At 42.3% G+C, this 18,570-nt stretch overlaps 2 protein-coding genes across 2 annotated transcripts in view; one reads left to right on the plus strand and one right to left on the minus strand.

Annotated features, from left to right (window-relative positions):
* The window catches only part of ASPH (aspartate beta-hydroxylase), a 220,265-nt gene extending 207,587 nt beyond the window's left edge, over window positions 1-12,678 (plus strand). Inside the window, 1 exon segment of the mRNA XM_036830432.1 lies at window positions 10,414-12,678. Within this exon segment, the coding sequence (XP_036686327.1) occupies window positions 10,414-10,564 (151 nt within the window). The 3' untranslated portion in view covers window positions 10,565-12,678.
* Window positions 11,861-18,570, minus strand: part of CLVS1 (clavesin 1) — a 159,633-nt gene continuing 152,923 nt past the window's right edge. The window contains exon 6 of the mRNA XM_036830433.1: window positions 11,861-14,435. Coding sequence (XP_036686328.1) covers window positions 14,348-14,435 — 88 coding nt within the window. The 3' untranslated portion in view covers window positions 11,861-14,347. The remainder of the gene's footprint in view (window positions 14,436-18,570) is intronic.

Below are 18,570 nucleotides of genomic sequence, written 5' to 3' on the forward strand. Positions count from 1 at the left end.
TTATAGAGGAGATGCTGAAGCAAAGCAAGGAAATTGTTTGACTGGTTATAGTGTAAGTGGTTGCCTTATTTGGGAAAGGATGCTGGCTATTTGTGATTGGTTGTTCTTAAGTTTCACTTTCTCAGGTTCCAGTGAATTGACTCTGGTGTAGGTTTTGCTTTGCTACGAGGCTACCAAGGCATTAGAACACCTCCATCTAATGGCCTCCTTGTTTCGCTACTTTAACATACGGAATAAGGTTGGAAAGTGAGAGAGTGGATTAGAAGCTAAATCATGGAAGGCTTTGAATACAAGCTAGTGGGATCAGATCTCTTTTAGGAAGGCGTTCTGGAAACCCTGGGTGTGTCCGATGGGGCGTTTGGGAAGAACAGTTAACAGACTGCCACAGTAGCCCACCCCAGAAGAGCAGGGTTTGGGATCCTGGAAAGAAAGGGAGAGTAAAGAACAGAGGCAGGAGATGTGATGAAGATTGACTCAAGTGGATCTCGAGTGTGTGGGGCAAGGGAGGGGTGTCCGTGATGTTGCGGCAGTTTCCATTTTGGTCGGTAGCGGGGTGTTGATGCTTTAGCACATGCTGAGAGCTTGGGAGGCATGAGGCAGGTCAGGGGAACAGATCATGAGTCCGGTCTTCATATTATTTGTTTAAGTTGCTGTTGGAACACAGCAGTGGAAATATCCAGGAGTCCGCTGGATAGTGAGGTCTGGAGCTCATGGGAGAAGTCAAGTCTAGACATAAAGGTTTTAGAAGCAGGCTTATCGGGAGGCGCTAGAGGAAACTTGAGAGTCCATGGCCACATGGACATTTTGGAGGCAGAAAAAGAAAAGAGAGCCAAGAAGGAGCTGGGGCAGCAGAGGGCGGAGTTGGAAGAACCAGGAGGAGGAATCAGAGATGGCCAGACAGGGCGAAGTTTCTTCCAAGATGGAAGGGATCTCACCAAGCCTTGGTGAGCTCCGTTCGGGTCTACAGGGTCTCTCCGCCAAAGGGGAGAGGGGCAGGGGACCCAGGGAAAACAGAGAGGAGGTGGGAGTGTGCTGGGGAAGGCAGAGTTTGACGAGGTCAACTCCTTGGAGATCAAATAAGAATCACAGGAGCCGTGAAGGTGGAGAAGAGCTTCAGACCTAATTTAAGTATACTAACTTAGGGTCTTAAACTGGAGCTGGGAATGTGGTGAGGGTAACTGTCTGCACCCACCGGAAGTAGGGAAGGGTTATAAGCCCAGTTCTGAGACTCACTTGGAGGGTGATCTTGAATGAGAACATTGACTGGGCAGCCCCTCCATTCCCACTGGGCTAAAAGCCAGCCTCCTTCAGGTGGCAGTAAGTAGCTGCTGATAACAGTACTTTGCAGATGCTATAGTTTACAAATTCACAGTGATGGTTAAACAGCACTTGCCAACACCCCGCCTCTCGCAGGGCCAGGGCGGCGGTTTTGCGGAGGATGGATTGTTTCACGCTGTCTCGTCCCCAGGGAGCTTCGAGGCATCAGTGTCCTTCCTCCCCCTCCTCCTTGCTGGTCAGCATCCTTCTCCGTGTCCCTTCTATGGTACTTGTTTTATGTTGCATTACATTCTCATCCTTCATAATCCTTAACTCCAGGGTGGCTGGGTCAGGCTAAGTATTTCATTACAAAAAGAGTGTTTTTCATGAGAGAAATGGGTCAATGAAATTAAAGCACTGTGCAATGCTTCTAGTGAAAATAGCTAGAGAGCTGAATAGTAGAGTCAGTTTATAAACTCTGAGGACAGAATATGAAATCTGTATGTAATATGAAATCATATGTAATATGAAATCTGGGAAGTTTCACGCTGTTATTATGGAAGCACTATTAGTGTGGAAACAGAAGCACACATACCAGGAAATCAGGCTTCCTTGTTATAGGCAAGGGGAAGCAATTTTTCAGAGCTTCTCGACTTTTGAAGGAGTAGCAATTTGTGCCTTGTAGTTCTCAGGTATTAATCATCACACTGCGATTCCTGCTAGCGGGCGTGCGTGTTGGTTAAAGATTCCATCACTGCAAAACATAGCATGGCTCTTTTTATCTGAAGATGAGCTTGAAGGTATGCAACTGTCTATCTCAATAAGTAAAGTGATCATTTAAAATGAATAAATGCTTTCCGATGACAAAACTGATGCATGCCCCTGCTACATAATTTGTGAAACACAGAGAAGCACGATAAAGAAAGTAAATATTATTTTTGATTTCGGTACTCAGAGGTATTGCTCAGACGCTTCTCAGGGCCTATATGATGTATATTCATGATGAGGAAGCATGTAGTGAGAATATACATTGTGCTTACTATGTGTCAAGCACGGTTCTGAGCACTCTGCATACCTTCACAACAACCCCACGTAACTGGGATTATTAAAATCCCTACTTTTCAGCTGAGGAGACTGATGTATAAATAGGCTGAGTAACTTCCCCAAGGTCACTCAGCAAGTGTCGATATTTGCACCAGGGTCTTAGGGCTGCCGTAACGAATTAACACAACCTGGATGACTTAAAGCAACAGAAATGTATTCTCTCACCATTTTGGAGGCCAGAAGTCTGAAATCAAGGTATGGTCAGGGTTGGTTCCTTCTGGAGGCTCTGAGGGGGAGTCCCTGTCCCCTGACTCTCTCCTGGCTTCCGGTGGCCGCGGGCTCTCCTTGCTGCGTCCTGGCTCGTAGGCGCAGCACTGCAATCTCTGCCCCTGTCATCATGTCACCTGCTCCCTTTGTCTTCTATCCTTGTCTTCTTTTCCAAAGGCGCTTACTGAGGACCTCCCTGGCGGTCCAGTGGTTGAGACTCTGCACTTCCAATGCTGGGGGCACAGGTTCCATCGCTGGTCAGGGAACTAAGATCCTACATGCTGGGGGCATGGCCAAAAAAATAAGCAAATAAATAATTAAAGACACTTCCTGGATTTAGGGCCCAACCTAACCCGGAATGATCTCACCACAAGCCCTTTAACTTAATTACAACTGCAAAGACCCTTTTTTCCAAATCAGGTTATATCCACAGCTTCCAGGGGGACATAGTTCTGGGGGTGAGGGCCACCATTCAGCCCACTACAGTGTTGGAACCAAGGTTCCATGCCAGACAGTTTGGCTTGAAAGTTTGTGCTTCTAGCCTCAATGCCATAGACCCACTTATATATAGGTTTGGGGGCTTTTTGAGTTTTGTTGTTGTTCACAAGATTAGGATCATGCTATACTTGTAAGGTGACCACTTTGAATGCTGGTTTTTGTTTCCAGACATCAGGGTAACAAGTAGAGAAGGCTGCTGGGGAGTCTCCATCTCTGGGGGTTTGTTTGTGTCCCCCTCGACAGGCCATGCTTTGCAATCAGTAAAAGGAGCTCATTAGCGATCTTGAGTCAGAGCTGAATGATCTTGAGTCAGTGGATAAACAGGCCACCACTGGCAAGTGGGAATAATTGTTATCCTCACAGAGTGGCCAAGGTGTGTGAGCTTTGGGTGATCCCAGAGACAAATTCTTTCTTCTGAGTCTCCAAGAGGGCTTCTGGTACATGCTGGAACCATACCAAGGGAAAGAAGGGTGACCGTGCAGCTCTCCTGGAGACCCAGCCTCATTGCCTGTGAATCGCTGACCTGAAACATTGCACAGGACCTATATGCAGCCAGAAAAGCATGTGTTGGCATGAGTGTCAGCAACAGACTGAAGAAATGAATTGGCAAGAAGTCATTTAATTCCTCTTTATATGGTTGTAGAAATAATGACCTTTTCCCACACACCTCAAGTATTTTATAATATATTTTTTCATTACTCTTTCAAGTCTCCTATTAGGAAGATTGTGTGGAAGGCATGCTAAAATATTAACAGTCAAAGAGAGACTGTTCTTTTTAATCCACCGTGAATTGTTCATAGACAGTATTTGTTATGTTTTCATAAAGTGTCCAAGAAGATAGTCAGTTTAAATTTTTTCTCATCACGTTATAGAAGCTGTGAATTACCAAATCATTTGGAACCAAATATTTTTGCCTCTTCTGCCTTTTTTGGGGGGAGGGATTGTTTTTTGGTTTTTTTAGTCGTTTCTCTGAAGTCATAGATCTTCTGTTTCACAAAATATACCCATCTTCCATTCAAATTGTAATGTGACCTTTCCACATTACCTTATCCACCATTCAAGCCTGCCCATCTGGGACTGTGGGACCAAAAATGTCACTTTTAACTGGATGGGATGCTTCCCTTAAGGTTTGTCGTTAAATAGTAACGTTTCACGCTCTTTCTTCTTTTACTTAAGCAATTTGGAGAATTAAAAACACCAATAAAGTTTCTTTACCCCTGTCCTGGTTAGCACGGGGTGTCTATGGCTGTTCATACACACAGATGAATATCTATGTCTCAACAGGGAACGACACTTCCCACATTGAAAACAGATTGTGTCCACACATTTGTTCGCTGAACTGACGGTTGAGAATTTGGAAAGTTGAGATCCATTTTGCTATGGCAATAATAAATGATGTGGAGGTTTCTGGGCCAGCCCCTAAGAGCCTCCTAACTCATGGACTTTGTTAATAGGGCTCTAGCACCAGTGACTATTGGTTTTTTTAGCTTTTTATTTTATATTGGAGAATAGCTGGTTAACAATGTTGTATTAGTTTCAGGTGTACAGCAAAGTGATTCAGTTATACATATACATGTATCTGTTCTTTGTAATAATGTTTCTATGGGAAAACAGATCCTGAGTTTTCACTTCAGATTTTAACATCCTGTATCTTCATGAAAGCAAATTAAGAGCACCGAAGTCTCCTGACCTGGGTTCAAATCCTGGCTTCCCCTCTTATGAAGTGTAACTTTCGACAACTTGCATGGCCTCACTAAGCCTCAATTTCCGCATCTGTAAAATGGGAAGAATAAAAGTATGTCTTGGTGTAGTTTTGAGAATTAAAGTGATCCGTATAAATACGTTCAGAACTGTATTTACAGAGTATGATGTGGTAAGCATGCTCAGTATTTTTGAGCTTTTATTGTGCTCGTCTCTGATTGCTGCAGAAATGGGGACTTCGGCCCCTTACCTTCCAGGGAGTGAGACCAAGCACTCCTGTACCGTCGGAGGTGGTCCTTGGAACCTGCGGTGCGCACTCTGGCGGGGATGAGGGTGGGTGCTCTAAGGAGACGGGAAGGAGGGGGAAACGGGAAGTCGAGGGTGTGCAGGGCCAGGGCTGGTGAAGGAATGGATCAGATACAGAGGGGGGCTGTGATCTGACAGGCCTGGGGCTGGGAGGGTTGCTGAGGCCGGGGGGGCACAGCAGGGCACAGCGGATGGGCACCCCCTCCATTTCCCCTTTTGCTCCCATGCCGCCACCCTGGAGGGGGGCCAGAGGCATCCCAGCTCTGTGGCCTCGGGAGGTTTCCTCTCCCTCTTCCCTTTCTTTGTCCTCCCTTTTTGGCTTTCTTAGCGATGTTACAGAGCCCTCTGCTACTGGCTGACCGAGGACCAAGAGGAGGAAGTCAGAAGCTGTTACAGAGGCAGCGCAGAAGCTGCACAGCAGAGCTGAAGCCCCGGGCCCACTTGGAGGGGAGAGAACCCCCGCGGCAGCCTGGGTGGAACGAGTCCCCCCAGGAGGGGTGGAGAGAGGCACTAGGGTGCATATATACAGAACCTGTTGGGAGAAGAGCTTCTTTGTAATTTAGCCATCTTTTATTGAAATTACTATTTTGACATCCGACAAAATAGCAAATACCATACCCATTTCTCAGATGACAGTTTGTGAAATGTATCCTATAAAATGCAATATGAAGACTAAAGTCCTAGCCAACAGCTTGGCTCAGAGAATTAAGAGAATTTCAGAGCTGAAGGAAGCCTTGGAGACCCTCTTGTCCTCCTCCATCATTGCCCAAATGGGGAAACTGAGGCCCACAGGTGACACGCTTATCACAGCCACATGGCTGGTTAGCAGTGGTCAGAACAAGAAGACAGGTGTCCTAGCTTCCAGAAAAATGCTTTATCCTGATAGATAGATGATAGATAGATAGATAGATAGATAGATGATAGACGATAGATAGACAGACAAAGAAGGTATGTGCATGTGTATTTCTGTATTAGGAGGAGAGAAAAAAGAGGAAGTGGCAATAATGCGGTTTTACATTTCAATTCCAGGATATGCCAGGATTTCCAGTGCCGTCAGAAACTGAGGGATTTCAATGGATCAGAATTAATAAGAGCTGTGTTAAAGTAGCGTGATTCCTGAGCCCTTTGGCCCTTTTCTGTACTCCAGTCAGCCTGTTTAAATGCCTTACAGGCCACCTCAGCATAGCAGCTATAGGCGCTGAGAATGTTTCCTAGAACCGTGATCTCCAGCTAGAGGTTTGGCTGTAATGAAGCAAGCCTAGTGCCTTTCTGCTTCCTCCACAGAATCACGGTGTCACTGCAGGCATCCGAACTGGCTTCCCTGTGATTCCTTTGCTGAAAAATTAGAACCGTGTCATTTGTCTACCTCAGAACCTTTTAGCAAAGATCACTGAGATACAATCTATAAAGTTTTTAGGTGGAAAACTCTATAAGCACGCAGCATCATTATTTAACATTATTAACGGTGATGGTAATTCTATGACAAAATTATATTTATTAGGCTTGCGCTGCCACCATTATACCATTATCATTAATTATAATAATCTGAGAAACTGAGGAATTATACAATATTGGTTTATCTTGTGACCAGACATTCTTCTATCTTTTGGCAAACCAGGGAGAGACGTTCTTCTCGTAATGGTAAGAAATGCTAAAATTAAGCTGAGGTAACCATCTGGGGATGGGGTACAGCTCCCCACCGCCGTCCTGCCTTTCTGGGCCCTCGGAGGAAGGCTGGGTGAGCGCCTCCAGGATGACTTCTTTCCAAGACTGCTCTGAAAATCTTTTCTCCAGAGGGCCCTTCCCTTGTCATAATTTGAGCATAACTTAAATGTATGTGGTGGAGATTTGCTCTCAAAGCGAGTGGCCTGAAAACTATTTTCCTTGCATTGCAATGAGTGTCTTTGTTTTCCACTCAGAAGAGATGTAAGACCTTTGACATCTTTGAGCTCTGTCTCTTTTTGTTCTGGAAAACCTTCATCCTTTCCCAGACAGGTGACACATCTCTTGTTGAACTCAAGTCACTTTAGTCTGCACGTCACTTGGATGGAGTTTTATTGTCCTTCCCAATTAGGGCTGCACTTTTAGTCATTCTAGCTCTCATAAGTGATTGAAAGACATCATTTTTTACCTATTCAGAAGGTATCTACACTTAAGAATCTACAATAAGTAATTGAGTATCTTTGCTGTTTTCTGGGAAAATGTCTGAAAGAAAATAGAAAGGCAAGTATAAATCTAATAGAATTTTATGGCCCTAATGGAATCCAGCCCCCTGGAATACCTCCCAGATTTCATGTTTAAAAAATTGTTTAATCAGTGGTTTACACTAGTCCATATTTGACCCAAAATATCTGCAAAGCCACAACCCAGTGCTAACTTAAGTTCCACCTTTACAGGCACTGGTATGCCATGAATGAACCAGCACTAAAAGCTTTTCCCAATTTACAAGGAATTTAAGTTAATGAATGGAATGTTTAAGATTTTTCTCACAGCCAGCATTCCTAAATCTTTGGCTTTCTTATACTTACCGTAATCTAGTGAAGAACGTCATTTTGTGCAAACTTAGAATGTTCAATTTAGTTGTCTTAATTGCTTCCAGTACTTTAAGTAGGTTCTAGACTCTCTACCACTCAGAAAACGTTGAGAATCACTTGTCATTGCCTCACCAAGTGTATGTCACAGATTCTCTTAGGGAGTTTTGATATTGCACCCCCTGGGAAGTTTTCAGTCTTCTCAAATAAAGGCAAATTACTCATAGGGAGTGATGCCAAAGTAATTTTGAATTTTCTGTATGAATTTGACTACTCTAGGTGCTGCATATAAGTGGAATCATACAGTATTTGTCCTTGAGTGAGTGGCTAATTTCACTTAGCATGATGGCCCAAAGGTTCACCCATGTTGTAGCATTGTCAGAATTTCCTTCTAAGGCTGAGGAATATTCCATTGTATGTATAGACCACATTTGTTTATCCATTCATCTGTCAGTGGACACTGGCGTTGCTTCCACCTTTTGGCTACTGTGAGGAATGCTGCTGTGAACATGGTGTACTGTTTTTTTCTTTTGCATGCCCTTCCCCCCTTGTCTTCTGCCTGTATTGTAGGCTTGTCACTGACATTGCTTAGTCCCACCGATAACAAGACCGAGGAAATGACCACCAAACTGTATAAGCTAGGGATCATTTTGCTTCCTTTTTCTTGTCATTTTTTTCTTTTCTTAACTTTGCCTTTCTCTTCAAATTTGGCTTTGCATGGTATTGGATACATAGTCTGTCATTTGCCCCTGAGTCTATATATTTTTGTCCTTCATTACACTTGGATGGGACTCCAGTAGACCCTGACCCTTCAGAGGAATTGGATCAAAGAGCCAAGCAACTCATTTATTGAGTGCAAGACTTTAAGGTAGGTGGGACCTCCCCTGCGGTCCAGCGGTTAGGACCGTGTGCTTCCACTGCTGGGGGCGTGGGCCCTATCCCTGGTCAGGGAGCTAAGGTCCCACAGGCTGTGCGGCGCAGCCAAAAAATAAAAATAAACTCGCAATTGCACAACATTGTGAATCAACTATACTTCAATTAAAACAGAGACATCAGGGTAGGTGTGTGAGGCAGCGCAGGAGGTGAGGCTGGAGGGAGAATGCGTAACAGGATAGAGGATTGGTTCCCAACTTCAAGGAGCTTTTAATTTGCAGATATTTGTTACTTTAAATTATTTGGAAATTTTAGTGTCAGATTCATTAATATGTCTGGGACAAATTTGTCTCCCACTTCACTGCCTTCCAACTCAGGACATTTGGCAATGACTGGAGACTTTTTTTTTTTTTTTTTTTGGCTGTGTTGGGTCTTCGTTGCTGCACGCGGGCTTTCTCTAGTTGTGGTGAGCGGGGGCTACTCTTCGTTGCAGTGCGCGGGTTTCTCATTGCAGTGGCTTCTCTTGTTGTGGAGCACGGGCTCTAGGTGCGCAGGCTTCAGTAGTTGTGGCTCGTGGACTCAGTAGTCGTGGCTTGCGGGCTCTAGAGCACAGGCTCAGTAGTTGTGGCGCACGGGCTCAGTAGTTGTGGTGCACAGGCTTAGTTGCTCCGTGGCATGTGGGATCTTCCCGAACTAGGGCTGGAACCCGTGTCCCCTGCATTGGCAGGCGGATTCCTAACCACTGCGCCACCAGGGAAGCCCAGGAGACATTTTTGATTGTTACGGTTGGTAAGGGCGTGCTACTAGTATCTAGCGGAGACCAGAGATGCTGCTAAACGTCTCACAAAGCACAGGACAGCCCCCCCCCCAAAAACAAAGAATTACCTGGCAAAAGTGTCAGTATTGCCAAGGTTGAGAAAGCTTGCCGTGTGTAACATTATCTAATTTAATATTAATTAATCACCAGGTAATGAACATAAAAAGACAAATCATTTCCCTAAGGAAAACTTCCTTATGGTAATGCAATAACTTGAAATCAAGCTAGCGTTTTCCTCCTGTAATTTTAATTATTTGCTAATCCAGGAAGTAAGATTTTAAATACTTGAGAGGAATTTTGATATCTAGCAAAAATTTCCTAGTAAAAATTTCATTTCAGAAACATAACTTAGCATTTACCATATTGACAATTAATACGTATTTGAAAAAGAAGAAAACATTAGCATAAGTAATAAACTTTCCTTGGTTTTGAAAGGCATTATATGATTGCATACTCTCTCGACTGCCTTATTTAGACTAGCACCATATTTAGATCTTAGCTCCTATACAGATATCTTGTGAAGTAGTGCTATCAGCCCTAAAGGATGTTTTGCAGCATTCATTTAAAATATTCCATGGATAACCCACTTGCACAGCGTATAACATTAGAAGTATAAACAATCTGCCCTTCCATAAAATGGAACTTTAACAAATGGAATGGGTTGAAAAGAGAATCATTTGGAGATGCACAGACACCATGCCTATGGGACATCAAAATGCCTGAGACCCAATCACTGTCTGTACTTCGGCACCAATCTCTGAAATGCCAGGGAGGATACCACGGAGCCATTGACTGGGAGGTCACCTTGGGAATGAGCCACTGGGGCACACTTTTGAGTGCTCCCCCGACTAAACAAGCCTTGCCTAGGTTTGTACCAAGAATAAGTTTACCCTTATCACCAGTCTCCTGCCTTTTGTATACCTTCAGTGCTGAGCATGAAAGTTGATGTTCATGGTAAGAATCCTGAACTTCTTTCTTAATCACCAAGGAAAGAACACATCCTGTGTTTCACTTACCTGGTCCTATTGCACAGGTTATCATGAGAGAGCCTTCCTGAACACAGACGTGGATTGATCTGCAGGCATCCGAATCACAAGCTTCCATGCTTTTCTGTTCCAGGACATGGGAAGAAGGCAAGGTGCTCATCTTTGACGACTCCTTTGAGCATGAGGTGTGGCAGGATGCCACGTCTTTCCGGCTGATCTTCATCGTGGACGTGTGGCACCCCGAGCTGACACCCCATCAGAGACGCAGCCTTCCTGCGATTTAGCGTTTTGTGCAGGCTCAGGACACGCTGGAGAGAGGCTGCCTTTCTGGTTCAGTCACCTTGGATGTGGGCATAGACGTTCAAACACCACAGCCCTTAATTCCCTTGATTTGCAGCCTGAAAACGTCTAAACCTCCTCCGAGGGTTGGATGACACTAAAGGGAATATATGCCTCGCTGCAATTCTTTTAGGAAATACCTGCGGTATTTCATCCATGACAGCCCCCATCCGATGCCTGTATTCCTGGTGAACCCATGATCGCTTCTACCTTGCCGGCCAAAGATATTTCTTCCACTTAGAATAGGCGAAATCAGTGTAAATGAGAGTATATGTAGAAACTGTGAATAGATTGCTTTAGTTTGTAATTTTTCTATGCAATTATATTTTTCTAGGGTAGCAGGATGATTTTGTCATCACACACTGCTACATTTTTGTTGAGTTTAATGACAAGCTGTATAAACGCTTTAGTTCTGCTTAATCATAACTTTCCTGGTGAACTCAGACGTCCCTCTTTTCATTATTTTTAGTAAAAGGCACTCATATGAAAAAAAGATTCTATTTTCCTAATACAAAGGAGGAAAACATAATTATGCCAATGTCTCATGAACCGTACTACTCCCTACCCATTGAGTCTCTTTGCTTTTTTGTCATCATTGAGAGCTGGTATCTTAATTTCTCTCCTTGCTATGTGAATGGTGGAGATACTGTCAAAATGGTATTTCTTTCTAAGAGGAACTTTTTACACTGAAGAAGGACTTGGAGTCATTTTATAATGAGTTTTAACAATGACGCATGTAAATTTTTTTAATGTCAACCACTAGGCATTAGAAAAAAAAAAAGTAAAATTTCTCCAAGTGAAAATTTTCTCTTGGGATCAGGTAGATAGGGGGCTGCTAGGACACCTGGCTCCTGGGCTCTTTGCATCTATGAAACAGGGCTGGAATCCGGAGTGTTTTCTATTGTGGATCCTTGTGAGTGATGAGGTCGTTGAAAGGATTCCCATCACAATTTTGTAAAATTATGAAGGATGGCAGAGTGGAAGACCAAGAATGCCAGGATCTCTGTCCTGCATGTAGGATGTAAAAATTGCTTTCCTCTTTGAAATTGTTTGGAAGACTCTGACATCTCCCTGGCTTGAGAAACTTCTGCCATTTAAGCTTCACTTTGAGATGGCAATTATTATTGATAGTTTAGCTTTAAAATTTCCTACTGCGTGGAAAGAACAGTTGCCTACTCGTTCCAAAGATGACCACGTCATTAATTTAGTGGAACATTAATGCATTAAATTTTGCGTTTTTTAAATCCAAGCTAACTAGAAATGTTAGCTATAAGAATGTAATGATATTCATGCACTGAATTTTAAGCCAATATGAACAAAAATGCTGGAGAAATGACACATAAGTTACCAGATTTCATTCGCAGGTAGAAAAAACACTTGTGCTTTCTTTTCCATTGAAGGACAAAGAAGGATGCTTTCTTTATCTTATTTAGAAAACATTCTTTAATATTGAAATGAACCCCCTTTGCTTGTCTTTAAGGACTTCAGCTTCCAGTCAAAGAGTTTGTAAAATATTTGTCCTCTTTCCTTCTGTTTTGCCAATGTTGAAAAAATCTCACTAAAATAGATGAAGAAGCATGTGAGGAAAAATATCAAAATTAATTACCGAAATCCAGAAGAAAAAGCAAACTCTAGAAAAATAAAAAAGCATTTGTGTCCTTCAGTATTTATTGAACAGAAGAAATGACTGACAAAGAACAATACAATCTAGTGTTCATGTGGTAACATTTCATGTCACTTACTGAATTTGGTTCTTGTATGTATTTTGCATACACATAAAGAAATTCAAAGTATAAGTTGTCACTGTTGAACCATCATCTTAGATTCATTTAATGAAATCATGGAATAGAGTAAAAACTAGCTGTTAACTTAGTAATTATAGTATGGTATTTAAAATCGGGTCACTACAGGAGGATTCTAAATATTGCCGATTGGAAAGCCAGAACTATTACTGCTGCAGAATGTTGGCAATAATAGACTCCAGTAGCATTTGAAATACTGGATCCCACAACTATTTTATAAACTCAAGTAATAAAATTTGTTTTCTAATTTGCTTTAATTCTTCATCTTTCTTCCCTATGTTGTGGTATATAAGAAAAGTGTTTCAGTCATTGCATTGTTAGAATTATTTCAGTGTTATTTTTTTGTTATTTGAAATGTCTACACAAAATGAATTGGTTTTATTTATACTGTGATGCAATTGGTTGAGAAATATTTTAAATCCTCTTTCAATTTTATTTCAAGGTTGGAATACAAAAATCACTTCTGTTATTATTTTCTACGAGTAGAAAAAAATTAAAACACTAGATCCATTGAGAAAGAGATGTAATAAATGATAAAGATTAGTATCTATCGAGGGTGATTATGGCCAGTTGAATCTCCTCTTTCCTTTGAATTTTTTAGCCAACAAATTAACCCTCCCAAGTACCTAATGTGTAAAATCATATTTTACTGCTCATTATCAACTAAAATATTTTTTATTTGACATTGAGCACCAACTGGTCATACTAATGAAGGCCCATGTCATGCAGATGGCTGGGAGAATAAGAGATAGCTAAAAACATACACCTGGTTTTGGGAAACATGGCACAAGTAAGGATATCATATCTTATGATATCTGCTTATTTTTTATCTAATTTCCTTTGAATGGATAGCTGGGGACTCCATTTCTAAGGATAATAAACAAAGAAATAAAGTGATCTTTGGCATTTCATCCTGCATTCCTGGTCTTCTCTTATTTTCAGTTCTTTCATATTTCACCATCCGTAAGGGTCTTCCTCCATGATTGATACCTACCCTCTCAGCAACAGCCAGGCCCTTTCTCCACACCTTTAACTGGTTGCAAGAGGAGGTGAGGGGACGTGGGGGCGGTGTGATGCTTTTGTAGCACTTTTCTTTTCTGTAGTGACCCAAGTGAGGCAACTTGAATGGATTCATTAATCACTGACATGTATTTTCAATGAGAACCGCCCACCCTCTAGAGACACACATACCCTGTGGGAAGTCACACTGCTAAGATGAAATAGTCATCTTTCAGTTTGTGTCTTTGTTTAAAATTAGCTCTTTATAATCAGCTGGTGGCCTGATCAAAGATATGATATCAAAATCATTTTTTCAGGATATCAAAAAAAAAAAAAAAAACAAGCTCTGCAAATAGCCAGACCTATGAGAACGTGCTCTTAGGCTGAACAATTTGAAATTTGATGCTGGTGATGAGGTCAAAGAAAATATTTCAATATAGGAATGGAAATCACTGGGGATACTATTGTCTTGGGGCTTTGCACTACATTAAACTTGACAATTGTGTCTGCACAGTTTAATTCTTATGTATCTACTTGGAAATGCACTTAATCTTAAATTGCAAAAACTGGAGAGAGTCTCTGCAAAGCCTCAGAAAAATCCTTATCCTAATGAAGTGTGTGCATCAAATTTAGTTTTTCTCTTTTCAATTCACTTAATACTATAAATATGGGATGGGGGGAATCTTGTTTCCATAACTGCCTTGCTGCATCCTCCAATTCCCTCATTGAAAAAAAAGCATCTGTCAAGTCTTTGTTCAACTTTGGCTGCTTAGACCAATGGCTGGTGACAGTCATTACTGGGTGGCAGGAGAGGAGGCCCTTGTGTCGAGCCGAACGCACGCATTGTGGGGTCAGTTGCACGTGTGCTTCCTGGTGGCTGATACCACTGAGGGCTGGCGATGTCGGGAGCACGGGGTGGCTCAGGGTTCAGTCCAGAGCCAGGAGTGGCTGAGTGTTCTCATTCTCTCCCTTGTCCTCGTGTTTCAGGGTCCCAGCTTCTACCACAGACTGAGATCTAATAACAGGGGAAGGAGAAAGATATGATTACAAATAAGTCACGGTGTCAGCCATTTTGGAATCCTGGAGGGCATTCAGACTTTATGTCCCCCTTATTAACCAACACACTCAAAATAACTATATAACTTCTCCCCCCTTTTGTATCTCTGTTTTCCTTGCTTTTGTGTCTTCTACACCACATTTTTAGGGAGCGAGGCATCTTGGAATCTTCTTTGCAGGAATCTCTTCTTTTGGTACAATGAACACGTGTTCTAGCCACAACCCTGGCCCCTTGTCTAAACATTCTGTGGATCTTGAGATGTATAAAGTCTCATAAATTTTGTTGGATTTTTAATGTCTCAAAGTATTTTTAAGAACCTTTGTTTCTCAAGGTCATAGGAAACTATCATGTATGATGTTAAGACCATGAGATTTGGAATCAGATGGTAAATGTATTCTTGACCCCTTACTGACTGAGGAGTCTTGGGGGAATTCTTAGAGCCCTGGACCTTTATTGTCTCACCTGTAAAGCAGAGCTGTTACCTACCTTCTAGAGTTGTTGAGAAGGACTAATACTAGTACTATACCTAAAGCACTTGACATGTGGTTGTCGTCAAAATCTGTGGAGCAGTCTGCTATCACCATTATTGCAATAATGGCAGTGATCTTAGCTTCTGGTGTGTCCTTTTATACTAGAGTAATAACAATTTCCTGTGTTTATAACATGGAGTGAAACAAGTTATTTTCTAGCTTTATAGAGAGAAGATTATATAAGAGCTATGCACACAGTAGACATTCAATAAACGTTCACATACTAAAAAAAAAAAAAGCCATTCAAAACATTAAGAAAATGGTTGAATTGGGTTGTTCAAGTAAGCAAGATTTACATATATATGCAGTAAATGGTTAACTCAGTAGGCCTGAGTTGCCCAAACCCTCCACATTCCAAAAGTCTTCAGGACTGTCCCTTGACTGGTTCTTCTGAACCCTTGGAGTATCCTGACTGATAAAGTGTCTTTGTATGCCTGAGACTTTGGGCTATTCCTCAATGGTTTATGCAGACAATGTGATTTATGGTGAATGCCTATTTTTGTATGCCTGAGCTTTGGGTCACACCCTATCAGTTGGACCTCTTGTTGGGGAAGGTGGAGGAGTTGAAGACCGAGTGGCGAAGGTCAGTCGCACATGCTCTGCATGCCTATGTGACGGACCCCCACCCCCACCCCAATAAAACCCAAAACCCTGGGCATCAAGGCATGGGGGAGTTTCCCTGGTTGGTGACACTGGGCGTGTGTTGTCACACGTCATTGCTGAGAGAACTGAGCTCTCTCTGTGTGACTGCACGGGAGGAAAACTGGAAGCTTGCAGCTGGTCCAGTGTGCCTGGACTCCACCCACCCAGTGCACCCTTTTCCTTTGCTGATTTTAATCTGTATCCTTGTGCTATAAGAAACCTTAACTGTGAGTGTAACTACATTTCTGGGTCCTGTGAGTCCCTCTAGCAAATTATCAAATCTGAGGATCCCAAACACAGTATATAATAACACTAATATTTGCTGTCTGTGCATCTGGTATAGTTGTAACTTCTTTACATGCATTAAGTTACTTCATTTTCATACCCCTAAGGAGTGATGCTATTATTGCTTCCATCTGGAGAGTGGGAAAAACTAAGGGACAAAAAAAATCAAGTAACCTAGGAAAGGCTGCACAAATAGAGAATAGAGAACAGGACAGGTTTATCACCCTCACAGTGTTCCTGGGTCTACCTAACACTGCAGAGATTTTTAGCTACTCTAAATGTCAATCTCATCAAACAGTCCAACTTTAGGTACCAAGTCTAACCTCTGAAAATGAAATGGATTTGTTTGCTCCTGGGGCAGGGCAGAGAAGCCCCAGGTAGCAGTGTAGTTCAGCTTTTTTACACCTTGCCTACATATTTCTCTCTTTGCTTTTAACTAAGGTCTGGTTGTGTGTGTGTGTGTGTGTGTGTGTGTGTGTGCACTCACACATGCGTGGGGGGGTAATAGATTTATATAGGAAGAAGAAAAGCTGAAAACCCAGAAGGCATTAAAACAAACTGAAAAACAGAGGAGTAGAACTGCCCACACAGGCCACTCCATCCAGCACCTTGGACAGCTGCCTAACTGCTTTGCCCTTCAGGCCCTGGTGAAGATGAAGGATATTCAAGGCCGGTCCTTTATTATTGAACTGTATTCCTCTACTCTCTTGCCAGTTGGCTTTGTTTTACAACATGGCAAGAGAATCACAGCCACAGAGTTAGAAGGGACTTTGACGACCCACTAGATTAACCCACTAGGACATATTCAGTCAGGGGCCACGCAGCCTCTTGTTGAATATATCTGACTTAAGAAATCTACTCCTCCATGCTCCTAGAGGAGGAGCTCTGCTAGAAAGTTCTTTCTTACACTGAACTAAAACCTGTCTTTTTGCAAGTTCTATATACTGCTTCTGGTTTCGTCTGCTGGAGCCACCAGAGTATGTGTAATCCATCTGGTCCACATAACAGCCCTTTAAGTATTTCTCTAGTGCTCTCCAGCCCTCTCTCTGTCCGCACTAAAACTAACCAAATTCCTCTTGAGCCCACGTTTCTAAAATTACCACTCTCCTGCATCTCTTCATCAACTGGTTGCCCTCAGGATGTCACCTCAAAATGGAATGAAATTATTGCTTCCTTTTTTCTTCTTCTTTTTTTGTATGCTTCTATTGAAGCATAGAAAATGCACCTAGAATTGCCTTAACCTTTCTGGCACTCATGTAATAAAGCCGAGGGAAATCTTAGCTATATTTACACATGCTGCTGTTAAGTCATTTCTCCCCCATCTGGAAAGTGCGTGGTTGAGTATTTCATCTTTTTTAATTTGGCTCATATTACCACCATCTCTATCCTTTTGGATCTAGAAATTTGTTATCCATCCAAATTATTGTCTGTGATTTTCACGAGTATTGGATTTGTTTCCAAACTTTCCCTTCCCCTATTTTGGGAGCCACTATGGGAAAAAAAAAATCAACAAATTCTCAGATATTGAACTTTCAATCAACAATCACTTATTTCCACTCTCTCATGGTAAGAAATGCTTGTGAATGTCTTCTGCTATATGCCAGGGACTGTGGGAAAATGTTCAGAACCCCTCATTCTTCAGTGGAAATATTGCTTCAGTTACCCAGTCATAAACGCACAGATAGGTATGGGGTTACTGTGATAGGCACCCTGAGAACAGGGCATTTGGGGGAGGGGAGGCATTAGCTGTAGAAGGAAAGGAAGGAAGGAAAAGGTTTCATTCACACAGTGACATCATTCACAGTCCTTATTCAGGTGACTCTTCCCTCCACTTGGCATCAAATTTGGATCTATTTGGAATTTTTTAATACCCACACTGACAGCAGGGACACAGAATGCTAGTTTTGTTATCTCAGCCAATAAACTGTTTGTCTTGGGTGAGTGGTGAGTAACAATTGAACAGTTCTGAGGCACTGGGCATGAGGAACCAAACATACCATTTTTTCCCCTTGTTTGCTTTTTCCCTGATGAGAAGGAGACCATAGCCTCTTTACTTTCAGCATGACATAATTCCATTTACCTGGTCACACAATGAACGTTTGATATAAGGAACACACTCATTATGAAGTGTTTGAAATTCACTGGAAAAACAGAAAGCATATGTTGCTGTTTTCAAAATCTAGTATAAATAAAGCAAAGAGAAACACCTTCCTTAAATCTTGCCCTCAGTCCATTTAGCTGAGTCACAGTACTCTCTGGGAAGACGGATCCACTGCTTGCTGATAGAAATGTCACCAGCACTTGTAAACAGAGGGCTCAGGAATTGTGCATTAACTGGAGGAGCCACTTGCCTTGTGACTTTGTTGCCCAGATCGTGCTCAGTGGTAATCCCTCCATTTGGTGGCTTTGCCTTCTCCCAAGAAGATTAACACTTCTGCTAAAATAAACATTTCAGACTTTTCTCTTGGATCCTCTTTCCAACACTGAAAGCCAGCTTAACCCCAAGGGCAAGCAGGGGAGTTATTTGAGCTATCTCAGCCATCATTATCTCAGTGGTATAGCAGACTACCCTAACAAAGGCTTCATTCTTGCCTTGATAGCCACATTTTGTTTTCCTGCTATTATTATCTCCTCTC

This window comes from Balaenoptera musculus, chromosome 17 (genome assembly GCF_009873245.2).
Source record: "Balaenoptera musculus isolate JJ_BM4_2016_0621 chromosome 17, mBalMus1.pri.v3, whole genome shotgun sequence".
NCBI classification, from domain to species: domain Eukaryota; kingdom Metazoa; phylum Chordata; class Mammalia; order Artiodactyla; family Balaenopteridae; genus Balaenoptera; species Balaenoptera musculus.